The sequence below is a fragment of the Xiphophorus hellerii genome, chromosome 19 (assembly GCF_003331165.1).
Source record: "Xiphophorus hellerii strain 12219 chromosome 19, Xiphophorus_hellerii-4.1, whole genome shotgun sequence".
NCBI lineage: Eukaryota > Metazoa > Chordata > Actinopteri > Cyprinodontiformes > Poeciliidae > Xiphophorus > Xiphophorus hellerii.
In genome coordinates, this window is record NC_045690.1 from 28,029,524 (window position 1) to 28,057,225 (window position 27,702).

The 27,702-nt window shown below is 40.7% G+C and overlaps 1 protein-coding gene across 1 annotated transcript in view; it reads right to left on the reverse strand.

The window, feature by feature from the left end:
- Positions 1–2,904: 2,904 nt before the first annotated feature.
- Positions 2,905–27,702, reverse strand: part of LOC116709554 (nesprin-2) — a 49,684-nt gene continuing 24,886 nt past the window's right edge. The window contains exons 9-15 of the mRNA XM_032548171.1: positions 21,204–21,324; positions 16,259–16,473; positions 15,962–16,162; positions 15,736–15,864; positions 10,842–11,033; positions 6,905–6,939; positions 2,905–5,387 (exon numbers count right to left, since the gene is read on the reverse strand). Of these exons, the coding sequence (XP_032404062.1) occupies positions 5,177–5,387; positions 6,905–6,939; positions 10,842–11,033; positions 15,736–15,864; positions 15,962–16,162; positions 16,259–16,473; positions 21,204–21,324 (1,104 nt within the window). The 3' untranslated portion in view covers positions 2,905–5,176. The remainder of the gene's footprint in view (positions 5,388–6,904; positions 6,940–10,841; positions 11,034–15,735; positions 15,865–15,961; positions 16,163–16,258; positions 16,474–21,203; positions 21,325–27,702) is intronic.

Genomic DNA, 27,702 nt, shown 5'->3' on the forward strand with positions numbered 1-27,702 from the left:
GGTTTGTGTGGCTGTTTCCTGAGCCTCGCTAACACGCCGCTGCGACACCCCCTCTTTTGTTTACGATCTCTGCGCCGTCGCCCTGTCGTAGATACTGGGATTGTAATCCAGGGAGAGCCCGGTGTCCGTGCAATATCGACCGGAATGTTGTTGTGGACACGGAAAAGCTCCTGTGACAGACTTCCCCCGATTGCTTGACCAATGGCCAGTAAATTTTGTCGGTTGTAGGTGTTTTTAACTGAGCAAAGTGGAAAAGGCAAACTTTGAGTCGGTGAGCACAGAGCCGCTGCGTCTACGCGCGCCGCCATCTTGAATACAGATTGAATTCAATGAGAAAGTGTGTCCAAACTTTTGGTCTGTACTGTACGCGTTAACTATAAATGCCATACCGCTGTCTTGCCTTGCTGGCGCTCAAAGCCAGCTTTCAAAAGCACAACTAAATTTTCATTCACCCACTCACCTGAAAGTCTCTTTGTGGCCATATTTTTTTCTCCGAGCAGCATGTCAGGTAGGACATTTTCAGGCTGGGAGGGAGGAGAGACTAGTGATGCATTCATAGGGTGTCAGATAAACAACACCCTCTTTAGGGTCTAAAATAACTTCAGTTTTGTTTCTGTTCAGCTGGAGAAAGTTATGACACATCCGCACATTTGTCTGTTCTAAGTATCTGTTCATTGCTTGAATGGGTTCAGAGTGACATTGTAATGTAGAGTTGTATATCATCTGTGTAGTTATGATAGCTAATCTTATTTTCTGTTATTACTTGAGCTAGTGGAAACACCTCAATTCCCAGATATTCAAGAGTCCAACTTTCTCAGAAAAAACTTTTTACACTCTAGTGACTCGTGAAAAATTGTAGCAACCCTTCTTCCTCTATCTTTTCTATTTTCGCATATAAAATTATAATTAGGAGGTGCTGATTCAATTAGTACAAGTGATTCATTATTGTCATCTGTCATGCCTAGCTCAAAGGCATGACAAAAATGGGAGACAGACAAGCAAATCTATACAAACAATAATTGATTTACAAAATTATATGGCTCTGGGAGGAGTGCACAGCCAGTCTAACTGGAGTGTGAACCAATGCTGCTGCCCATTCCGGTCTGATCCAGAGGCCAACTAAGCAGGTTGGTAACTGGCTGGACATCAGTTTTTATCATCAGCCCGGTGTGTTCAATTAGCAGTCCATCCGCCTGCTTCCTGAAAAGAAGAAAAAGAGAGACACCTAATGGACAGGAGGGGATCGTCACACATCCAATCATGTTTCTATCAGAAACTTATCAGTATTCGCTCTGTGATAAAGTGGTGATACTGATCTTATAATTAGTAGAGCCGGCTAAGTGACTTGATTTCAGGTAGTTCATGAATTGTTCATGAGGTTTGATTTTGCTGCATTTAGTGTTTCTGCTTTTTGTTAGTAAGCCAGGTACAGGACAGGTAGTGTCCTGTACTGCTGGAGGGCCAGACGCATTCTGGAGTGAAAAACTAAAATCTGAACCCCAGCGTCAGACCTCTGATCAGGTGGTGGTGAGAAATCTGGGGAATCAGAGCCAGGTGTTTTGATGAAATATAGTTTGAACTAGCTACTTGTTCATTTTACATATTTTACATATATTTTACAGTTCATTTTGTGTCATGACACATGCTTTTTGGGCGCTCAGGGGAGAAGTACCTAACTAAAATTGACGATCTATCTACATTAAGGTGATAACATTTCTGATGAGCCATCCCATGGCTCCCATGGAGGCCTTGATGAGACAAGGCCTCCAAAAAAATTCCTGTCTCCCAATATGTTGAAGGAGTCGGTGGAGCCCTCACCAACTACGTTTCCAGCCATATCAGTGTTTTGGGGGACAGTGTGCCCCACATCGTGAAATGTGCTTAATTTCACAATGTATTTAACCCAGTAAATTGCTTTCTGCCAGTCTGATCAGTAAACATATTTAAAAGATTTTTAAGGTAAGTTTTTTCGGGATATGTCTCTGGCAGCATTGAGAGACTCTGTTTCAACACAGCTCAAGCTCAGTCAGATTGGATAGAGTGCTTTGGTGACCAGGATGTCCATATAGTTATCACAGACTTAGGTCTGGACTTTGGGGTATGTTAAACTATGAATATGCTTTGAACTAAACTATCCCATTGTACCTCTGGCTGTATGTCTAGGGTCATTGGAAGGTGAACCTCAACCCCACTTTCAAATATTTTCTACCAGGATTGTCCTGGATTTAGCTGCATCTATTTTCCCATCAGCTCGGACCATCTTCTGCAAAAGAAAAAAAATCTCTACAGCAGCAGCAGCTCAGAATTGGCATGTCATATCATGCTTCTTCTTGCAGGGTGGCGAGGGAGTTTGGCGTCAAAAGGTAACAATGTGAAAAAGTTCAAAAAGAACAAGCACAGGGATGTGCAACAGAGCAAGGGTTAAGCACAACCCACATAAGGAGGCCGTAGTTCTTGACGCGGCTGTCGCAGGTTAGATTCCTGGCCTGGCGACCTTTGCCGCATGTCTTCACCCTTCTCTCGTTACCCACTTTCCTGTCAATTAACAATCAAATAAAGGCCACTAGAGTCACTAAAACCTTTAAAAAAAAACCCGGCACTTTAGCGAGACCTTGTTATTCAGAAGTGTCTGACTAACGGGGTGAGGCCCTACATTGAGCCTCACAGCCTCAATGTAGGGTGGACAATTTGGACTTAAAGTTTTATATTTTGTGGCAACTATTGTGGTTGCCAAAAGTGATGATAAGAACAATTTGTTACTTTGTGGAAGAAGAGTTAAAAGTACAATTAGCTAATTGTATGTCATACTCACAAACAAATACTGCTCTTGCAAAAAACAACTTATCTGTAATGCGTTTCTTTAGGTTACCGTTACATAGAGAAGTGTGATTTGTATCACGAAACTGCACACAGTAATAGCATTTTATTAATACACCTTTAATGAACAAACTGTGAAAAATAGTAAATCTGACAATACAGACAAATTTAGGAGCTTTTAAACATTAATTATATCATCACAATGATACATAAAAGTCTTATAAAAAAATTATTATGATAAACAATATGATAAGTGCTCACCCCTAATTCATTGTCCTTTGATGATATGCAAATGATCTTCTACTCACAGCAAGCTCTCTTGCTGTGAGTAAACATGGGTTTGCTTTAATTAACTTTATGTGTTGTAAAAAATGCCAGAAATTTCATACTGGTATGAAATCTTTTTCACTTTTATTTTAAAATTAAAGTTCTTGTGTTGTGCCTTCTGTAGAAAATAAGGATATTATGAGAGTTGTTCATAAACTCATAGCTCGCAGATATAAAACTTTTGGGATTGTGTGTATACTGAACAGCTGCTGTTTCCAAATATCTTGAATATGTAACATTAAGGTGCTTTTTATATGTTTATCCATGAAATGTGTAAATTCAGCATGGTTTATTTCTATCCTGTCTTTAGCTTGTACACGCACGGACACATATGACCAGATCAGATGCTGAGATCACATTGTCTACAATTACTGAAAATATCAGGTCTTGCTAATGTTAATGTCTGTCAAACTTGTCTGTCAGGAAAACTTTTTCTTAAACCCAGAATCACTGAAAGCATAGAACAGCAAAATAGCAGTTTATTATCGGGTAAAAATGACAATCTCTGCATCTCATAAATAAAAGATCCTAAAATAAAACAACTTTATACAATTCTTGTTGTCTGTTTCAATTCTGTCTGCCTTTAGAGTGGCTACATTCAAACCTTCTATTTATATTTACAGAATGTCTGTGAGATGCTTTAATCTAAACAGATTTATGTTTTTGGGGAACTTTGTTGGTTTATCTTCACAGCAACATTTAAATTACACTTGTTTTGTCAGGTCAGTTCCAGATGTTTTTGCAACCAGAACAAATGAACACCATCCTGCTACACAGGGATGCTCAACACCCCCTTCCATTTTTGTTGGCTGGGCTTCAAAGCAGGAAAACTCAGTTCTAAAATACGTCCAGGAAACAGCCAAACCTTCTCCTAAGGCTAGATGGATGTGTACCTCTACTCTGACACCTCCAGGTTGATGGACTGATCCCAGGCCCCCAACAGAGAACTGTTGGGGGCCCAGATAACAGCTGGTAATATCTGGACTCTCCTTTTCCTAATCCTGACCATGACTTCTACCTGATGGCTAGAATGTAAATGTTGTAGAAAATGAGGTCAGCTCTTGCTTTGTTATCCAAATAGCCCATATTCCCCTGGTAGCCTTCACAAAAAGGGGGTAAGCCATCTTCAGTCAGGTTGAAGTGTCAGCTTCAACCTAACACTTCCTGTCTATGTTTACTGAAAGCATCAGACAATAAAATGGAACATAACTTGACTAAAATCCTCAAAAAGTTCAACTATGGCCAAAGCATAACTCTTCAACTCTTTGGTTGTCAAATTAGAGTCAACAATCTGCTTAACAGGAAAATTTTCAAAAATGACAATCAGAACAAATGTGTGTCTTTTTGTATTTTTCAAAAGGAAATAATGCAATGGCTTTAAAATGCATTTTAACCATCATAATCCACATTCAGAATTATTGCATCTACAGTTATGCTACTTGTTGTCTCTAGAGGATTCCGTGCATTTAAAAAACATCTCCACTTTGTCATCTTTTGAAACAGCAATATTATAAGCAAAAAACATTCATTTTAATAGTGTATAAAACGTTTGTGCCTTCTGAAACAAAACAAACTGGCAGTGATATAAAAGGGTGCTACTCCTCTTCCTCTGCTGACACTTTGTGTTGTTTGTGGAAAAGGATGAAGGGCAGTTATTGAAAAACAAACGGGGTGCAACTTAGAAATATTAGAATATTTCTAAGTTGCACCTCGTTTGTTTATATATTATATTATATACTGTATATATATATATTATAATATATTAGAATATATTTTGGGACTTTATTTGTGTCATATAGCTTATTGCAGCAGGGTCTTCATGTGGAAAAATGTTGGTTTAAAAATTACAAAATTTCAAAATAAACCAATATGGCTTTAGATTAAAATAATAAACAATCTATTTAAATTCCGAGGGAATAATTAGAACAAAAAACACATCACTTGTTCTGTGTAGGAGAACGGTAGTTCTAACTACGATGCAGTAAAGAGTATGGCTGAGATCTCTGACACAGGTGTCTTGGGTTGGAAGCTCTTATGTTGGTGGAGGGCCATTGGTGTAGTGCAGCATTGGGTAGAAGGATCGAGCAAAGTTGTTGGACAGACTACAGCTGTGGTCCTGGTCAGACAGCGGTACCAGAAAGACTAGGACCAGCAGCACCAGGAACAGCATGTGGAGGGGGAAGGCAGCTCGTATGAACCAGCAGAGCAAAGGTCGATGGAGGGACAGATCTCTTCTCTCTCCCCTGCAAGCAGACAGAGATAGACATGTTTGTCTTTAATGTAATTTAACAAAATATAAAAAGATAAAGAAATATGAATACTTCTCAAACCCGTAGCTGCTTACGTCAAATTCAAGTCAGCTTAGGAAGTGCTGGAACCTAATCACAGTGGTCAGCTAGCAGTTCCTACAACGCACTAATGGAACCAGAGAAACTCTTCTGGGGAATGTCTCCTACCTAGCACTGTCTCCTGCACTGCTTCCATCAGTGGTCAGACAGAACCTGACAAGTGGTCCTTAAGTAGCTTATTGATTGCTCTAACATCAACTGCATTGCTATTCTCTTTTGAAGGTCTTTTTGTTTCTGCATTAGACATGTATCCATGTGGATAGACATGTGGATACATGTGGATACATGTCTAATGTATCCACATGTATCCACATGTCTATCCACATGTCTAATGCAGAAACAGTAATTAGCAGAAACAGAAGTTAGTATGCATACTAATTTCTGTTTATACACATGCTTATATACAGTACATGTATATATACATGTTTATATATATGTATATAAACATTTAGTTTATATACATAAAATGTATATAAACATTAAATTACATCAAATACAGGAAAATAAGCATTAGCAGCAACTAACATTTTCAGTATGGGGGAGAGGACTGGATAAGCCATTGCTTCTTCATGCTCCGAGTTTTAATACAAGTTCTTAAATTAGTTTGTTAAAATTTTACTCTATCATCTACTGATCAAAGCTTAATACACATATACACACAGCTTAGAAATAAAATAGCATTCTATCACTTTCATTTTTATACACATTATTTATACTAATTTTGCTCTTGAATTGTTCAACATTTTTACTTTGCTTAATTTCATCATCCAAGCTGAACTACACATACTTTTAAGAGTATGTGCAGGTCACACTCTGTGTAATTTATTACACATGGTTTATTAAATTATATTTTCCTCTCAGATCATACCTTCAATCTGTACTTTTAAATACATTTTGAATATTCTTTGGAAGCATATTCTTTCTGGCTTTGAACATATTATGTGCTGCTTTAAATTGTACTTAATGCATACATTTCAGAAGTTGTGATTTGAAAAAAAAAAAAAGATTCGTATGTTCCCGATCTCAAACATTGAATATCTTTCTTAATGCTCTTTTTTGCATTGTGTTAGCCCAGACTTCAATACGATAACGTTGCACAATAAGGAGTGTGCAAAGTTTAGTTGTTCAACATATGCCTTGTTTTTCCTAATATTATTACATACATGTTAGATATACCGTTTCCCAACTTGTGATCCAAAATTACACCTAGAAATATATGTTCATACACTTGTTCAATCAAAAACATTAGCAATTTTCAGATTTACAGTTGCATTAATTTCTCTTTTTTCAAACAACATGTATTTCATTTAAGTTAAATGATGAATGTCATTATTTTAGAATGTTGACATTCATCATGTCAACATTCTGCTTACATGACTACATGTCAGTGGGTGGAGAAAAATAGACATTACCTAATAGGTGTAGCTGCCTGAAAACCAGCCTCCTCCTGAAGTAAAGACAAACAGATAAATCTTAATCACTTTGAACACATCAGGTTTAATCAGGTGAGGCTCTGTTAGCTTCTCACTAACACCTCAGTTACCTTTATTGCCACTTTTACCTTTATTGCTTCCTACCTCAATACGGGTAGAAGTCAATATTTGTATATTCTAGGGGTTGCACCGACTAGTCATAATCACGTGACAAAACTAATGTTTCCAAGAAAATGAAAGAAGGCAAACTAGGTGAGTTTGTCAGACAGCCCAACTTGTGTAAAAATGTAAATAATTTACCAAAAAGAAACTGAAAATTCCAGCAAGAGCTACCAGAATACGGGTGTTTGCGTGGCACAGTGCTTAGAGAGCGCCCGCATAGAGAGACTGTAGACCGCAGTGTCTAGAGTCCGATTGGTTAGTTTGGCCCATTCCTCACTCTTCCAGTTCCCCTTCCCCTGCCCCTTCCTGTCAGATTGCTGTCAAATAAAGGCAACTAGTGCCGAAAAAATTCTTTAAAAATATAGAGAGAGAGACAGAGAGAGAAAGAGAGAGAGAAAGACTACCGGTCTTGTATGAAATTCTGTTCCCCTGTGAAAATCTGTTCCCCCTGTGTCGGGACCGCGAATTGCAGCCAGAGAGGCAGATGTGACCATTTTCACGGCGCTTCTGACCAATTTCTCTGTAAAAACAACTCATACAGGGGAACAGAATTTCGCACAAGACCGGTGTTCTATCATTGCTACCTCGTCAGAGTTTCCTACCGTAGCACGGATAGATAGCTTAGTATATCGGTCAGTGTTACGCGTCCAAAACTGCTAGCATCATGTTTACAAACAGAAAACTATAGCGGGTTGTGTTAATGTTAAATATATTGGATAACATTATTTGAGTGACGGGACTGAAGTGAAAGCTTAGAAGCTATGCTTAGCATAGCATTGGAACAATTTATATATATGACGAAACCACAAGATCACTTCCTTAATGTCAATATTCTACCCGTTTAAAATGACAAGCTGTACAGTAGATGTATGCACTAATCCTTTTACTAGAATATTCTACCTGTTAAAAAATATTTTAAATACAAAGGTGTTTGTTAGAATAAAACAGTATCAGACAGGGGAAACGCATTTTTAATGGAATTAAAATTAAACACAGACAAATACAGATCACCCAACTCTTTTTTGCGCATTAATACGATGACAGACTTTATCAAATGCAGCGCAGACACAATATGTAGACCGCACTGCGCAGGTCATTGTGTTCCTGAAATGATAAGATATGATTAATATACACTAATATTACACGGCTATTACACAGCTTCAATCCCATATAGTATCACTAACATTTATTTAGCAAAGTTTAATAATAAAAAAGTGTAATTAAACTAAAATATTTTAAAATATAGGGACAAAATAGCCCATAAAACAGCGTATTTTGTCCTGATTAACTGCCAAACAATGACTTGTTTACAGTAATAACGACTTTGCAGATGGCAAACTAAAGCCATTTACAAGCTGCCTGTCATGTAAAGTAAAAACATGAAGTAATACATCAGCTTAATGAAAGCCAGGTATAAAATAAATTAAATAAAGCTTACCGTAATCTTCGATGAAATAAAACGCATGAAACGACACTTCCACAGATAGGACGTATTTATAAGAAATCTGCTGATTAAGCAGTATGTGACGTAGCATCGATGTGTGCATGCGCATTACCACAAGGTAGGACAGATTTACAGGTAGCACAGACAAACAGAACACCGGATTCAAAAAAAAAAAAAAAAACGGCTTTTTTTTATGATTATTTTCGTAAAAACAAACAAGAAAGGCTTAACCTGGTGGTGGGGCTAGTAAATTATGGCGGGCCGCCAGGCCTATAGTACACTGCGGAAACCCTGAATCATCCTGTGAACATGTGAACCTGCCGGCCCACTTAGTATGTTAATGGGCCGGCAGCAGTGGTGGAGAAAGTACTCAAAAAATGTACTTAAGTAAAAGTACAAATACACAGGCAAAAATGTACTCAAGTAAAAGTCAAAGTACCACATTAACATTTTACTTAAGTAAAAGTAAAAAAGTACTGGCTTTTAAAAATACTTAAGTATTAAAAGTAGAAGTACTTGCTGAATACATAACCTAATCGCTAACATCATTAAGTGTGCCGATAGTATTTAATTTGAATACATCATAAATGTGCCATTTTAATAAACAATGTCACAGATTAAACATGTTCTTATTGTGTTTATTCTCTGTAAGAGTTTAGACTTAGATATGTGATTCTATGCATCATAATTTCAGGGATGGAAACATCTTATTTCCTGTCCTAACGTAGCATGAACTTCATTAGTGACATTTATTTAGAAAGAAATCCAACTGAAAGGGGATGGAACGAAGGTGTGGGGGGGAAGACATGCAATCGAGGAGCCACGTAGCAGAGTTGTAGTCAAGACCACTGAACACGAGACCAAGACCAGCGCCCTGCGCTACATGACACAATAAAATGAAGTGCACCTATCAAAATTGGTTCTCAGATTGATCTGAAAGATCCACATTTCCATAAAAACACCTAGATATAAATACTTAGAGCTGAAATATATTTAACCAGTATCAATTACAACTCATTTCATTCTGTTTTGCTTTCATCGCTGTGCTACAATCCGCAGAGGTCGCCTGCCATCCCTATAAAAATAACGCCCTGGGCGGTTGCCCATATTGCCCATGTCAGAAACCACAACTGTCTGCACCATTAAACCATGAAACATAGCAATTAACTGTAATTGCTATGTTACAATTACAGTTGTAATTGTAACATTACAACAACACTATGAACACTGTCCAACGGCGCAACAAGCAGAAGGAGCACCATGACTGTTCTCATCCTCCCTCCCACTGCATGTTTGCCACCATGACAGGAGACAAAATCAATCAATGAGCATGCTCTGTGTTCATACGTTCAACTTTTACTTATTCGGCAATTAAATAAATGTGTGTGTGTGTGTATATATATATATATATATATATATATATATATATATATATATATATATATATATATATATATATTGCAGTGTATACAAGAACAAAGAATGGCTCTCAGTGAGGCTTCAGTCCCATCAACCTTAGTAAAGATCCGTCCAGAAGAATCGGATCGTTCCTGAATCCACACAATAATTCAGCGCGAGTGACAACTTTTTTTCATCGCAGATGCAACATGTGTCTCAGTACAGCTAGCTTTGCTAGCATCACGTCCACAGATCTTACCTTTCTTTAAGCTTTCCTTCCAAGTGACGCTAAAAGTTGGACAAAGTCCCGCCGTCTGTGAAAGCGAAGCGCTGCTGGTTTTACATGTCGTCATATCTTATGATTTATGCAGCTATTATCGATTAGTTAGACATCTTCTCCCGCTCAGAGGAAACCACTGCGCATGTCTGGAGCTCCGCGTGCTAGTAAAGGGGGAGGCGATGGGTGACAACAGACACTAAGTCACGTTATTGCTTGGATTTTACGGCGCCACCTTAAAGTCCCTGAACTTCATATTTTAACGGACAAAAAGAGAGCAGTGTGACTTGGATGTAACGAGTAACGCGACACTTTTGTAGAAATGTAGTGAAGTAGAAAGTACAGATACTTACTGTAAAATGTAGTGGAGTAAAAGTAGAAAGTACCCATTATTAAATCTACTTAAGTAAAGTACAGATACATGAAAATTGTACTTAAGTACAGTAACGAAGTACTTGTACTTCGTTACTTCCCACCACTGGCCGGCAGTTTATGCATTCTCTGCATTTGTGAATATTGAGATTGTTTTAGCTCTACATAACAGACCAGTTTATTTATTAAAAGCTTTTATTTGTGTTTATGCAGAAAATGAAAAATGAGTAAATAAAATGCCCAGAAAATAAACATGAACCTACCACTATTTCCTGCAGTGAACACAGGGCTGCAGCTACCTTCTGCAGCAACACATGAAGCTTGTTGCCAATGACATGAATTTTCTCCTTGGCCTCTACACTCTCCTCAGAGGTGGCTTCCAACAGGAGCTGGGAAGAGATCTCCTGCAAAGCTGAAACCTGACGATGTCTGGAATGAAGCTCCTCCTGCAGAGTCTGCAACAGAGAGTGACACAAGACTGTGAAATCCTGTCTGGGAGTTCGTTGAAAATCTCAGGTCAAGTTATGACCTGAGATAAGTTCAGCTTCCTTCAGCACTTGAAGTTTCAAGGCACAGAATAGCAAAATTAAAAATAATAGAAAGATAAAAATGTACCACCTAAGTGGACTTTCAAGAGGGATCCATGCTTAGTTGATTATTGCTATGGTAACCAAACAATCTAACTATGAAGATTGCTCTTTGAAATTTTAAAAAATATACTTACTAGATACCTAAAATCTTGAATTTCATTTTAGACTATTTAAAATCTTTTCATTTACCTATGCTGAAACCATTAACTCAAATTTAACAGCATTGATAGTTTCAATGCTCTACTCTCCTCGGGCTGCCACCTTATCATGGTGGAGGAGTTTGAGTGCCCCAATGATCCTAGGAGCTATGCTGTCTGGGGCTTTATGCCCCTGGTAGGGTCACCCAAGGCAGACAGGTCCTAGGTGAGGGACCAGACAAAGCGCAGCCCGAAGGCCCCGATGATGGAAATGACCTTTGGACTTCATGTTCCTTTGCCCGGACGCGGGTCACCGGGGCCCCACTCTGGAGTCAGGCTCAGCCCGAAGAGGAAACGTGGGTCCCCCCTCCCATGGACCCACCACCTATGAGAGGGACCAAAGGGGTCGGGTGCAATGTGAGATGGGTGGCGGCCGAGGGAAGGTCCAATCCTCGGTTGCAGAAGTTGGCTCTTGGGAGGTGGAATGTCACCTCTCTGGTGGGGAAGGAGCCGGAGTGTGTGAGGTTGAGAGGTTCCGGCTAGAAATAGTTGGTCTCACCTCGACACATGGCTCTGGTTCTGGAACCAGTCTCCTTGAGAGGGGCTGGACATACTTCCACTCTGGAGTTGCATACGGTGAGAGGCGTCGGGCAGGAGTGGGCATAGTTGTTGGTCCCCATCTTGGCGCCTGTACGTTGGGGTTTACCCCGGTGAATGAGAGGGTAGCCTCCCTCCGCCTATGGTTGGGGGTACGGGTCCTGACTGTCGTTTGTGCTTACGGGCCGAACGACAGTTCAGATTACCCACCCTTCTTGGAGTCCTTAGAGGGGGTACTGGAGGAGTGCCCCTCCTGGGGACTCCCTTGTTCTGCTGGGGGACTTCAATGCCCCCAGCAGCACTGTGTGCAATGACAGTGAGACCTGGAGGGGAGTGGTTAGGAGGAACGACCCCCCCGTTCTGAACTCGAGCAGTGTTCCGTTGTTGTCCATAACGAACACAATGTTCAAGCATAAGGCCGCAGTTCGACGATCGACTTTGTCATCGTTTCATCGGATCTGCGACCATATGTCTTGGACACTCGGGTGAAGAGAGGTGCGGAGCTGTCCACTGACCAATACCTGGTGGTGAGTTGGCTCCGGTGGTGGTGGAGGATGCCGGTCAGACCTGGCAGGCCCAAACGTGTTGTGAGGGTCTGCTGGGAATGTCTGGCGGAATCCCCCGTGAGATGGAGCTTTAACTCCCATCTCTGGCAGAACTTCAAACACGTTCCGGGAGAGATGAGGGACATTGAGTCTGAGTGGACTGTGTTCCATGCCTCCATTGTCAAGGTGGCTTATCGGAGCTGTGGCCGCAAGGTTGTCGGTGCCTGTCACAGAAGCAACCCTCGAATCTGTTGGTGGACATCTTTGGTGAGGGACGCTGTCAGGCTGAAGAAGGAGTCCTATCGGGCCTTTTTGGCCTGTGGGACTCCGGAAGCAGCTGATGGGTACCGGCGGGCGAAGTGGCATGCTGCTCGGGGGGTTCCTGAGTAAAACCTCGAGCGTGGGAGGAGTTTCAAGAGGCCATGGAGAAAGACTTCCGCACGGCTTTGAGGCGATTCTGGTCCACCATCCGGCATCTCAGGAGGGGGAAGCAGTACAGCACCAACACTGCTGTTGTTAATGGGGATAGTGTGCTGCTGACCTCGACTCGAGATGTTGTGGGCCGATGGGCAGAATACTTCGAAGACCTCCTCAATCCCACCAACATGCCTTCCATTGAGGAAGCTGAGCCTGGGGACTCTGGGTTGGGCTCTCCAATCTCTGGGGACGAGATCACCAAAGTGGTTTAAAAAGCTCCTCGGTGGCAGGGCAATGGGTGAGATCCGCCCAGAGTTCCTTAAGGCTCTGGATGTTGCAGGTTTGTGCTGGCTGATGCGACTCTGCAATATAGCATGGACATCGGGGGAAGTTCCCCTGGATTTGAAGACTGGGGTGGTGGTCCCCCTGTTCAAAAAGTGGGAACCGGAGGGTGTGCTCCAATTAATTACAGGGGGGTCACACTCTTAAGCCTCCCTGGCAAGGTCTATTCAAGGGTCCTGGAGAGGAGGGTCCGTCGGATAGTCAAACCTCGGATTCAGGAAGAGCAGTGTGGTTTTCGTCCTTGTCGTGGAACACTGGACCAGCTCTACACCCTCAGAGGGATCTTGGAGGGTGCATGGGAGTTTGCCCAACCAGTGGACTTGGACCGTGTCCCTCGAGGAGCCCTGTGGGGGGTTCTCCGGGAGTATGGGGTACCGGGCCCTTTGATACTGGCTGTCAGGTCCCTGTATGACCGGTGTCAGAGTCTGGTCTGCATTGCCGGCAGTAAGTGGGCTTGTTTCTGGTGAGAGTTGGACTCCTCCAGGGCTGCCCTTTGCCACCGATTCTGTTCATTACTTTCATGGACAGAATTTCTTGGCACAGCCAAGGTGTTGAGGGGATCCGTTTTGGTGGCCTTAGGATCGCATCTCTGCTTTTTGCGGATGATGTGGTCCTGTTGGCTTCATCAGGCCGTGATCTGCAGCTCTCGCTGGAGCGGTTCGCAGCCGAGTGTGAAGCAGCCGGGATGAGGATAGGTGCCTCCAAGTCAGAGGCCATGGTCTTGAGCTGGAAAAGGGTAGAGTGCTTTCTCCGGGTCGGGGGGGAGGAGGGGATGTCCTGCTCAAAGTGGAGGAGTTCAAGTATCTCGGGATCTTGTTCTCGAAAGAGGGAAGAAGGGAGCGGGAGATCGAGAGGCGGATTGGCGCAGCGTCAGTCGTCAAGCGGGTGCTGTACCGGTCCGTCGTGGTGAAGAGAGAGCTGAGCCAAAAAGCGAAGCTCTCGATATACCAGTCGATCTACTGTACGTTCCTACCCTCATCTATGGTCATGAGCTTTGGGTCATGACCATAGACCATTTCCCTGCAGAGAAAATGGGTTTTCTCTGCAGGGTGTCTTAGAGACCCTTAGAGATAAGGTGAGAAGCTCAGTCATCCGGGAGGGACTCAGAGTAGAACCACTGCTCCTTCACATCGAGAGGAGCCAGTTGAGGTGGCTCGGGCATCTGGTCAGGATGCCTCCTGGACGACTCCCTGGTGAGGTGCTCCGGGCACGTCCCACCCCGGAGAAGACCCAGGACACGCTGGAGAGACTATGTCTCTAGGCTGGCCTGGGAATGCCTTGGGATTCTCCCGGAGGAGCTGGAACAAGTGTCTGGGGAGAGGGAAGTCTGGGACTCCCTTCTGAAGCTGCTACCCCCGTGATCCGACCCCGGAAAAGCGGAAGAAAATGGATGGATAGATGGATGATAGTTTCAATAAACAAATGTTAAAATTCTAGATCATAGAATAGCATAATTGTTAAAATGTTGACCATTATGGGGCCCCTTAAGTTCTGGGGAGCCTTAAGCAGCTGCTTAGTCCATTTATATCATTTATTGGCATAGATATTTTGGGATCCTAATTTGGATTTAACAGATGTGCAAAAATTTACTTTTATTTTAATAGTTTTTTTTGGTTTGTTGTTTTTAACATTGTATTTGTGTGTTTAGGCATTTTTAAAAATGTCTTCCATTAACATAATTATCCAGTAATATTGCCAACATTTTTAATACAAAAAATCCAGCAGATGATGACCATACACTATCCGCTGGTGGATGGCCCTGGCACCCCGACCACCGGGCTTATCAAGTTTTCTTAGGGAAACCCTGCTTTGACTGCTAATGGAAGCCATGACTACTGTAGTGGCTTTATTTAGGCGAGAAACAGAGCTAAACAGATCTGAGTCACTGTAAAATGAAAGAACAGTCGCAGGCAAAGCTCATCCAATAGTAATGTAATAGTAGTGGGCAGTCCCTAGCGTTGTGTGGTAGACATTACAGTGATATTGAACATGCAACATCAATAGTGGAAAGAAGAACTTTAGCATGAAAAAATTGGTGTAACACCAACTGTTCTGTCAGTAACACAGTGTAACATCACCTCAGTTCTCTAATGTCAAGACAGAAAGGATTCTTCAATGGTAAAGAGATTGGATGACTAAATGTTGCCGTTTTTTTGCTCACACAACTTAAAGAACTTTCACAATACAATCACCTTCTTAGCATGCATATATTCATGCTCAGATATGCAGATGGGTGGATAACTCAGGGTTGAATGCCTTGCCCTTTGTATGTGTCAGGTTAGGGAGATTGATCCGAACTGATACTTTTACTACCATTTCTGTTGGTTAATCTCTGTTGTCACAACGAATGAATGATTTAACAGTCTGACATATCATCTGTTATTGTTGAATGGATCATGTGGAAAACAATTAATAAAACATTGATATTGGAAAATCAGGGCTTTGCAACCTCAGTAATTGAAAACTAGCCACAAAAAGCCTGATCAGGGCAGCCCCACTTTGTGATTAACCGAATTTGAGCCTTCTTACCATCAGCGTGTGTTGCTGCTGGATCAGGGTAGACGGTGGAATTGACAGCTTGAAAATGTTTACAGCATGCAACTTGTTCTCAGCTTGAGAGAGCAACAATAGCAGTGAGTGCAATGCTTCATGAAACTCCTGCAGGAACAGATCAACAGTGTGAGGCCACATTTTAGAAATATGTCATGTTCAAGTGAAATTCTTCTAGATACTAATGGAAATGTGTGGGGCTGACCTGACATTGCATGAGAGCAGAATGTAGCTTCCTCTCCCAGCTCTGTAGAGTGCTGCAGGCCTGAGTCCAGCTGTGATTGGCTGAGCACAGAGCCTCTTGCAGCTCCTGGAGCTCAGCATCGTCAGCCTGCAGGAAGTAATGGCTGATCAAGTTGGCAGAGATCATCAGACACTTGTAGGTGTTAAAGGTCCTCCGCATCTCCTTCACAGATGTGAACAAAGGTAACATTTTAATTTTAGATTAATGTTTTTTATTAAAGGTTTTGTGACGCAGTGGTCAGAATTCACATGACCTTACTTTGAATTTCTTGATGTTGACCTCAATGTCTTGGATGCTGGTGGATGGAGCAATGTGCTGCAGTCTCTCCAGCTCAGGGAGCACCCTGCCCAGCCAGGAGGTGACATCACAGAGGTCAGAGTTGAGTTTGTGCCAGTGCTCAAGGTCATGACATTTAACCTTTGTCTCAGCAGTGGGCTTTCGGGTTTGCTGCAACTCCCAGCATTCAATCCCACCTAGAGGTCAGATGAGTTGAATTGTTGTAAATGAAGAGCTTTAAAACCAAAGAAACAATGCCAGGAATGTAGCTGAACTACAGTGGCTGAAACTTGTGCACAGTTTGTCAATTTTTATGTATTTTATTACAATTTTACATGATAAACGCAAAATAATTGCGGCCTGGAATGTTAATGCCAGTTTGACAACCCTTGTTGTCTTGTTGACAACCTTTGTTGTCAAACTGGCAAAAAAAAACTTCCAGTCAATGATTGGATGCAATCTGCTGGGTTTTCTTAGATATAAACTTTTTGATCTACTTTGAATAATTAACAGAGTTTACTGTACTGTTTAATACCTAGTACCAACCAGTGCAGTACAGTAAAATCTTTCTCTTTTTTTACAGGGTTTTAAGATGACATTTGTTGTGAATTAGCGCTATAGAAATAAAATTTAATTGAATTGAAAGAAAAACATGGAAACTTAGGAGAAGCTGGAAAGATTCACAGCTCTGTTGGGAGAATCTGTAAATATCAGAACAATAAGTCATGAACTAATCTGGCCTTTATAGAAGAAGGAGAACAAGAAAGTTCTCAGAAATTTGTGTTGCATTGTATTGGTCTGTCACAGAGGTGCAGTCTGGAGCAGGCCCAAACAGATTTTCCCAAGACCCTGACATTCTACTAGATTTTTGTGGAGTGATTGCCTGAACACTTTTGTCTTGTTTACTATAATTCATTTTATACCTGAGAAGTTGCATTATAACTTAACTTAACTTTGGATTGACAGCAGGACAGACTGCACTAGCACAGTAAGTGGAGATGTGAAAAAACACCAGTCTGATAAGTTTGGAGAACAGGATTTTTCCTGCAGTACGGTCAGAATTTTGCAGGGTTATTCTTCCTCTGTGGAGCTCAGAGACCGAATGCATTATTTGATCAGTCTGCAGTGATTATAAAAAATGGTAAAAGTCAAATCAAATCTGAAGCAACGTCATATCATTGCAATATAATAGAGAACCTTTTTAACATATGTATAAATGAATGGGCCAGTTGGAGTTAGAGCCAAAGTAAAGACATTTATTGTCTCCAGACACAATGCTATCTGGAGGATTAATGAAGGGAAACCAAAAACAAGAGTATGAAGGACCAAAACTGACATAATAAGAAATGAAAGCATAATTATATATTTAGTTTTTCCATGTCCTTACACATGAGTTTCCATCAAGAAATGTATATATTTTCTTTTTCATTTCCCCTTTTCTGCTTGTCCTTTTTCTACTTCTCCGTGTGCATCTTTATGTTAATGAGGAGAGCTGCCTTCTATGTCCAGCTCCTCTACTATTGGCCAAAAAAGCTTTAGAACCAACGTGTCTGCGTAAGACGTTGACAGTGTTTTCGTCTCCCGCAGTTGCTCGGTGCCATCTTTACAGACCACAGACCAAAACAAACTTTATCCCGGTGTTTTTATTGTGTTACCAACTGCAGTGAAGTTAGTTTCGAGTTGGATATTGGATATTCCAATATCCGCCGAGCAAGGGGCATTTAGCTCAAGGTTGATCCAATTTATGAACGCTAATTTTGGCCAGCCGTTCTAAAGCTCCCTCCTCAAGCGCTCGGAGGTTCACGTAGGGACTATCAACAAATTTCTAAATCAAACACTCCTGTCAAACAAATGTTAATAAATGCCTTGCCTTGTGGCCAACTGATACAAAAAAGTGGTAATTCATGTTTTTACATGAGACACACTACCCTCTATTAAAATGTCAAGTCATATTCAATCATTTTAATATTAAATAATATAATAGTAGTGTAATAGTAGTGTGTAGTGTTTTCTTCAATAGCTTCCATATCATGTGCCACATTAACTAGAAATCAGCGTGTAATTGTTGTACTAAACTGTATATATGAGGCACATGCATTTTTATTCCATTTTAACTCATTTTTTATTTTTGTTACCCATTTTTTTAGTTTAAATTTAGTATTCCTCTTCAATAGCTTCTAGGTCATGTGACCTATTGAGTCAAAATCTATGTGAAATTGTTCTACCAGTCTGTACAGATGAGGTACACTCATTTTTATTCGATTTGACCCTTTTGATTCCCTGTCGATACACAGCTCTACATTACCATGTCACCAGGCGACTCTGAACCCATCCCATAAATACTTAGAACAGATAAATGTGTAGATGTGCCAAAACTGTCTGCAGCTGAACAGAAACAATACTGAAGTTATTATATTTGCACCAAAAGAGGAACAACCTAGAGTTATAGATCTAGAGTCTATGCACAGCTTCAGTTATTACTTCAGTTACTGAAACCGGGGAGTAGTGATGGACTCTGACCTGAACCTTCAGAGCCACATTAAGACAGTCACAAAGTTGGCCTTCTATCACCTGAAGAACATTAGAGGACTTATGTTTCAGCGAGATCTAGAGAAACTCATCCATGTTTATCTTTAGTCGCATTGATTACTGCAACAGCGTCTTCACAGGTCTGCCTAATAAATCAATCCTCCACCTGCAGTTGATCCAGAACACCCCTGCTCGCGTTCTCACTAAAAGCAAGAAGTTAGAGCACATAAACCCAGTTCTAACGTCCCTACCCTGGCTCCCTGTAGCTCAGAGAATAGATTTTAAAATACTGTTGTTAGTTTATAAATCACTGAACACCTTAGCACCACAATACAGTAAAGGTCTGCTGTTGTTGTATCAACCTTCCAGACCCCTCAGGTTCTGGTCTGGTTCTGCTCTCCATCTCCAGAACCATAACCCAACAAGGAGAAGCAGCATTCAGCTTCTATGCACCACAAATCTGGAACAAACTTCTAGAAAACTGTAAAATAGCTGAAACACTGACTTCCTTTAAATCTTAACTAAAGACCCACCTGTTTTGAGTTGTATTTGAAACGTAATCAATTACGAATTTAATGACTTAATGTAATGTTACATGACTATGGAGCATGACTTTATGTTTTTGATGATGTAAAGCACTTTGAAATGCCTTGCTGCTGAATTGTGCTATACAAATGAAATTTGATTGATTAATTGTTAGTGGGTCACATGACGTGACCTATTAAACACATATCATATTTTTTTATATAAAATAACGTAAAAAATATAAAAACATCTAAAATGGGGAAAAATGAGTGTACCTCATCTGTACAGACTGGTAGAACAATTTCACACAGATTTTGACTCAATAGGTCACATGACCTAGACGCTATTGAAGAGAAATACTAAATTTAAACTAAAAAAATAGGTTATTTAATTATTTAATATTAAAATTATTTAAAATATTGAATATAACTTGACATTTTAATAGAGGGTAGTGTGTCTCATATAAAAGCATGAATTCATGAAGTCACAAGGCAAGGCATTTATTAACATTTGGTTGTTTGGTTTGGAAAATACCAAACACTCCTGTTGACAGTTGACAGTCCCTAAGTGAACCTCTGAGCGCTTGAGGAGGGAGCTTTAGAATGGCTGGCCGACATTTGCGTTCATAAATCGAATCAACCTTGAGCTAAATGCCGCTTGCTTGGCGGATATTGGGATATCCAATATCAAACTCGAAACTAACTTCACTGAAGTCGGTCACACAATAAAAACACCGGGATAAAGTTTGTTTTGGTCTGTGGCCTGTAAAGATGGCACCGAGCAACTGCGGGAGACATAAACACCCGTCAACGCCTTACGCAGTGACATTGGTTCTAAAGCTCTTTTGGCCAATAGTAGAGGAGATGGACATAGAAGGCAGCTCTCCTCATTAACATAAAGATGCACACGGAGAAGCAGAAAAAGGACAAGTCGAAAAAGGACAAACAGAAAAAGGAGAGGAGGCAATGACAAAAGAAGGAGGGCTTGTATAAGGAAAAGACAAAACAAAATATCTACTTTCTTGACAAAAACCCGTGTTTGGGGGAAATGAAAAAGAAAATATATACATTTCTTGACGGAAACTCGTGTGTAAGGACATGGAAAAACTAAATATGTAATTATGCTTTTATTTCTTATGTCAGTTTTGATCCCTCATACAAGAGTCATGTGAAAAGGTAAATATACAGTATCTATATTCAATCTCATCATGAATACATCTGCAGTTAGCAGATATATAAGAACTGTTGGATGAAACTATTTAGCTTCATGAATTGTAGATGAATCAAAACACAGCTCTTACACGAACATCTTTAAAAAACTGGCTAATATGAAAAAAGTTCAATCATTTCAGTCATCTCAGAGAGTTAAACTTATATATATTAATTATGCATAGAGTAAAATATGTCAAACCTTTATTTAAGAAGCTAACAGACAATAAAAATCCCAACTTCCGCGTCTCAGAAAATTTCATACTATGAAAAAGTTAAATATTGGAAACGTATCATTCAGTTTAATATAAAGCTGAGAAACAAGCAGCTATAATGACCTCACATAATTTCTTAACACTGGAAGCCACACTCACGTTATTTATTTACAAAATATGCTTTCAATTCCCTCAACTGTTGTGATTCAACCTGCATAATGGGTATGGGTCTTCTTGTACTATCATAAATATAGATGACGTCCCATGCTCTATGTAGACTGTATCTAGATAAAATCTCAGTAACATACATTAATAGCTGAATTGTGACAAAATATTGCATTTATTCATTAATAGCATTTAATTTGTATGTTTATTCCAATAATTAAAATATTATTGTCTCACTTGTGACCAGACATTCCTTTAAATGCAACCCTTGTTGGGTCAACATACCTGTGCCGCTGGCTGTGCTGCTGCTCAGACCTGCCTCCTCGACTTCCTGGTCATCATTGAGGATCAGTTTGACTCTTTTCACATTGTTAATGCTCCCACTGCAGTCTGACATGAACTTTGTCTGAACACCAATACACACATGAGCAGAACCAGAGTTACATTCAGAGTTAATGAAGCGCCTTCATACCTTATGTTTGACAGGGAGAAGTTTTTTTCTATGTTTTTTCTGCACTTATTATACGCAAATCATAAAGCTTTTCAGAACAGCTTTCTTTTAAGTACATTAAAAGAAAGCCTTTTAAAGAAACTGACTGCATCAGGTGAATTGCATTAAATTGTATTAATCGTATAAAACTAAATATCTACATCTAAACAGCAAAAAATGTATAAAAAGTAATAAAATGCATTACACTGTAGTACTGTTAGACCTCATTTCAAGCGGCCTCTGAGGCTCGGACCTAATGAGTGCAGGATGAAGTGACCCAATTCCGATTTTTTTTTTTTGACGTAATGCAACCTGTATCCGATCTTTCCATGACAGTCTGAACAGCACAGGTCGGATTTGTTTCGAATGCGACCCAAGCCACTTGAATATCCGATACGTATCCGATTCAAAAGCGAAATAACGTTTGGGTCGCATTCATTCGAACTGAACGTCACTAATACTCAACAAATATCACTATTCTGCATCCTGATACGCACAAGCAGGAAGAATAACAACAACCATGATGGATTATAATGAGGATTAAGTTGTTAAAATGTTGACTCCGGCCGGACAACAATTTCAAATATGTAAGCTATGCTCCACCGTTAGCATCCATTTTTACTTCCGCAAACACAGAGCACTTCTTTTTATGGCTGTTGGCAGAACACTGAGAACGCTGACGCTACTGCTGACGCTACTGCGTCCTCTACTGCGCATGCGGGACACTCTCAGGTTGTTTGCTCGTTCAGACTGCAGAACGCATACAGGTCGAGTGTGAATGAAGCCAAGTCACATATCTCAAGTCTTTCCTCAAGAATTGAGACATATGTCCTTACTTGGGACATAAAAGTTATGTCCCAAGTAAGGACATAACTTTTACTCCAAGTCAAGTACAAAGTCTAGGCAGACAAATCTCAAGTCAAGTCAAAGTCCTAAACATTTCACGTTTCACTTTGAATCTTAAATAATTTGACCTTTTTTTTTGGCCATTTGATAATACTTTTTCGTTTAAACAGGCATGTATCATGGGAAAAAGACGATAAAGGCAGATAGAAAGAAACCAAAGTAATACTGAGCATTATAGTGTCACTAAGCCCAAACTATGACACTGACGCATATTAATTAACCCTAAATAATTAAGACAAAGAACAATTTTTTTAGGGTGATCCACCTGCTTAATATAAAGGAGAGGGGGGACAAGAGAGATATATTTTCTTACTTTTATTTAATTTTCTTTTTTTTTTTTGAAAAAACAACACTTATTCACCGTTACGAGCTCAGCAAAGATGTCACACTTCTCTCTACTTTAGAACTTTTTCCTCTCAATCTATTATCCAATATAATATTAATATTTATGACATCTCTGGTATACTGTGCAAATGTCAATGCAGTCGTTAAGGATGTGTCTGAACATGTTTTTGTCTGTATCTAAGATCTCACTGGAAGTGGATTAACATTATTGTAATGCATTGTGCTGCATGGTAGCCTACATCCTGTATGGATGATGATTTTTGTTTTGTTTTTTCTTTTTCCAACTTAAACCTCTTTGAAAGCATTGGAACACAGGATTGTTCCACCTCTTTCTATTTTGTTGCTATCATTTTAGGAAGTAGGAGAAATGCATGAAAACAATTCGGCAGATGCACAGTGTGTGTTGTAGCAAAAGGAAGACAACATATTGGCAAAGGTTGAGGGACACAGTAGGCAGGATTGTGCATGCTCATGCTTGCATCGTCATTGTTTCATTGAAACACACTTTCTGTTTGGTGTAAAGATATCAAACGTATTTTCAAGTCAAAGGGGTCAAGTGGAAGTGAAGTCATCGGAGTGAAAGTCCAAGACATGCCAAAAGTAATTTTTGACATTAATAAATTGAGTCTAAAATCATTAAATTTGTGACTTGAATCTAATTCCCATCATTCAATTCCACATCTCTGATACTGAGTTTAATGAACCACAAATTAATTCAGATTAATTAGTAATGTGTAAAAGGCGCAAACATTTCTGTATTTTATTTCGTAATATTGGTTCAGAGATTATCCTAGGAAGTGACGTAAGCCTGAGTTTTAGGACTGTGCTACCACTCATGAGAGCAATCTAATATACTTCCGGGTCAGTTCGCTGCATTTTTCGCATGTGAGTGGTGCAGTCCTGAGAAGTGATGCTCCGAGTGTTAAATTGGGAAGCTTCCCAACTTAACACTCTTAACACACTTTATACCTCGGCTTACCTTCCCATGTGTTTACGCTCCTACCCAAGCCAACTTAGAAGAGGACATCCGTGAAGTGCACGTGCAGATGCATCTGAGAAAGTCTATGGAGCTGTAGCTTATATGAGGACTGAAGAGTGTGGCAGTCAGGTTCATCACACCTTCATCCTAGCTCGTTCCCATGTACCTCCAAAACGGACCCTCTCTATCCCTCTCCTGGAGCTCTGTGGAGCTTTGGTGGCAGCACAGTTGGGCAGTATCCTGAAGAAAAAACTCACCTCGGCTATGAAAAGGACAGTCCTGTGGTCAGACTCGACAAATGTCCTCAACTGGTTGAGCTCGCAGTCCTGTCGATATAAAATCTTTGTAGGAGCCAGGATAGCTGAGATACAGAAGTTGACAGAAAACTGTACCTGGCGCTATGTAGACTCCGAAAGTAATCCAGCGGATGACCTGACAAGGGGGAAGGCTCTGGCAAAACTCAAAGTGCCAAACAGGTGGTCACATGGACCCCCTTTCTGCTCCACAGCTCCAACACATAGCCAGAAAAGCCAAACTCTGCGCCCTTTAACAAGAAATCAGAGCTCCGAAAGACTGTCTTCTGTGGAACAATGACCACCTCCACACCCTCCTGTCAGGATGGAATAGAGTACAAGACATGCCAGGAGCTCTTGGATGTTATTGTTAAGGAAATTCAAAGGCAAACGCTCTCAACTTTTCCACCTAGTGCTAAGAAATATCAGGCTACGGAACAGGCCATCCTTAGGTGAGCTCAACAGGAATCACTTCCAGAGGAATGTCGTTTGCTTGCCAGAGCAAAATCTGTTTGGTTTTATCCAGAAGTCACTTACTCACATTGGCACCTGAACTGGATACCTCAGCATGCCTTATCAGAGTAGAAGGTCGATTATAACATCTAGGAGGTCTTGATGGATTGTCACTGCATCCTATTGTCCTGGACTCTACTCACCAGAGGTGGGACCAAGTCACTGTTTTGCAAGTCTCAAGTCTTTGTCCTCAAGTCTGAAGTAACTTGACGGTCAAGTCAAGTCAAGTCTCAAGTCAAGACAGGCAAAAGTCGAATCAAGTCTCAAGTTGGGAGCTTGGAATTTCAAGTCCTTTCGAGTCCTTTTTTTTGTGTTTTCTTTAAAACAATGTTCTAATTATGCTAAATGTAAATAATAGACTATGTGTTCTTTTAAAAATCAAACACACAATGCACTCATTGCAAATAAAGCACAGTGGTATTGAATTTGGATGTGATGGTAAAATAAATATTCCATCAGTCCAAGTGGGGTTAAATCTACAGCCAATTTCACATCTCTGTATTGATAAAAACATGTTGCCTGAATCAAGCTTGCCAGAATCACTAACCAATACACAAAATAACATGCTGCATTATTATCCAGAAACTCTCAGAACTACCCCACAGCGTTACGTTCAGGATCCTTACAATTGTACATTTTTTTATTTTTACAGCAATTTCTGAAGGATAGCAAAATTACTGGATTTTGATTTGTTTTCTAGCAAAATTATACCACTTGGAGATACCACAACGACCATCACACCGCCATTTGAAGAGTTACAACTGCAAAAACAGAAGACTTAATACACTGACTGCAGTAAACAATCTATTTATTGTCAATATCATTTCCCAACATAGATTTCTTCAAATACATCCATAGCTGTCAAATTTTTGGATTTGAGAATATGGGAAATGTGTCTGTCCGGTACTACTGTCAGCGGAGGGCTCTTACGTAAAACTAACGTAAGAGCAGTGGGGGGATGATGGGATTTTTATGGGAAAATACTAATACGTGAGCAGGGTGGGAAAGGGGTGTAAGAAACCATAGTTTCCCTTATGAATACACCATCCATCCTGTGATGGAACTGGACCCGGTTCATCATTATGAAGGGACAGAGAGAAACTCTTTTCCCTGAGTTCAGGTCCAGAACCTGCTTTCTGATCCAGAGCCCCGCTCACTTTCCACCGGCTTCCTGAGCTAACATGCTGCACATTAATGCGGATGCGTTTGAATCACCGGATTTATACAGCATGACTAAACATAGCATACAAGTTAAAGATAAGCGGTATCACCAACGTAACCCAGAGTTGCTAACACGACGTTAGCTAGTCAGTTGTCTCATAGTAAAAGAAAAGTACCGCTTATCTCTTTGTGAAACTTCAAATGCCAAACAGTTGGAAGTTGTTGTATATCCATGTGAGATCCTGGTCTTGCAGGTTTTACATGTTTCACTCCGTTTTTAGTTGGATATTTCATGATTGATGTACCCAAAAGAAATTACTAACAGGATCATATCTGCTTCGAGTGTTTATTCGTCTCTCGTTTTTCCCCCCTCCTGTTATTTTAAAATCCTGTTAATTTGATTAGGTGTGCTTGCAGCTACGCACACATACATACGGAGTGTGAACGAACAGAGGGACGGTCTGCGCCTGTTAATGACTGAAATGAATTAATGGGGCCACTTTATAAATAATGTGTTATAAACTTTTGACTTGAGTAAAATATCAAATCTTTTCAAGTAAAGAGCTTCAAGTCAAGTCCCAAGTCAATGGTGTGAAAGTCAAAGTCAAGTCCGAGTCTTTGAGCATTTTTTCAAGTCAAGTCTCAAGTCTTGATTTTAATGACTCGAGTCTAACTAGAGTCCAAGTCATGTGACTCGAGTCCCCACTTCTGCTACTCACCCCTTCACACATCTTCTCATCCAAAAATATGACATCGATCTCCATTATCCAGGCCCTGAACGGGTCTTTGCAGAGCTGCGGAGATCTTACTGGATACACCGTGGAAGAGAAGTGACAAGCAAATACCAGCACACCTGTCCTGAGTGCCAGCGATGGAGGGCTCAACCCTCAATTCCGAAGATGACTGGCCTTCCTGCTACTCGGCTTAGGTTATATAAGCCAGCCTTTTACTCCACTGGTGGGGACTGTTTTGGGCCCATGATTGTGAAAATAGGAAGACGGCAGGAGAAACGCTGGGGAACCATTTTCAAGTGTCTGACAACGAGGGCAGTACACTTGGATCTGCTAAGTAGCCTGGATGCAGATGCTTTCCTTATGGCCCTGAGACGACTTATTGCCAGAAGAGGAAAGCCTGCAGAGCTATGGTCTGATTGTGGGACCAATTTTAAGGGAAGGGATTGGGAAGCCTTTGCGAACATGTCAGAGACGCTGCAGGGGCAACTAGCCTCCCAGAAGATTAAGTTTCAGTTTAATCCCCCAGCAGCCTCACACTTTGGCAGAGTGTGGGAGCGAGAGGTTCAGTGAAGTCAGCTCTCCGGACCTGTGTGGGTTCCCAACCTCTTCAGGTGGAAGTACTTCTTACAGTTCTTCTGGAGGTAGAATCAATACTGAACTCAAAGCCTTTGGGGTATGTATAATAGTCTCCCCTCATGGGGCGGCCGGATGGATCCCTACCCCATAGAAAACCTCAGTCGAAGACGTTGGCAGCCCTCACAGATTCTTCCTGATCACTTCTGGGCAAGGTTCATCATCTTCCTGGCTTACAGACAAGACACAAATGGCAATCAAACCCTTCTGGACTTCTGCAGAATGCAATCGTTATGGTTGTGAATTCCCAGTTGCCTCGAGCCTTATGGCCGATAGATCATGTGATCAAGATTCATCTTAGTGATGATGGACTTATCAGATCAGCGGATGTGAAAGTTAGTGGACATGTCTACACTAGGCCAGTTGCTCGGTTGGTCATTTTACCAGCTGTGCCAGCTGAAGGAAAGGACACTGAGAAAAGCAGCCAGTCACAGCCCAAAAATTAGTAAAGCCTTTTATGTTTAGCAAATGTGTAACCACATTTGGGGGCGACTGTATAAAAGGCAGTGACATTTCTGTATTTTATTTTGTAATATTGGTTTAGAGATTATCCTAGGAAGTGACATAAGCCTGAGTTTTAGTGCTGCACTACCGCTCATGAGAGCAATCTAATATACTTCCGGGTCAGTTAGCTGCATTTTCTGCATGTGAGTGGTGCAGTCCTGAGAAGTGATGCTCCGAGTGTTAAGTTGATGACAGAAAGTAAGTTATCGCATTTAGCATGCTGTTT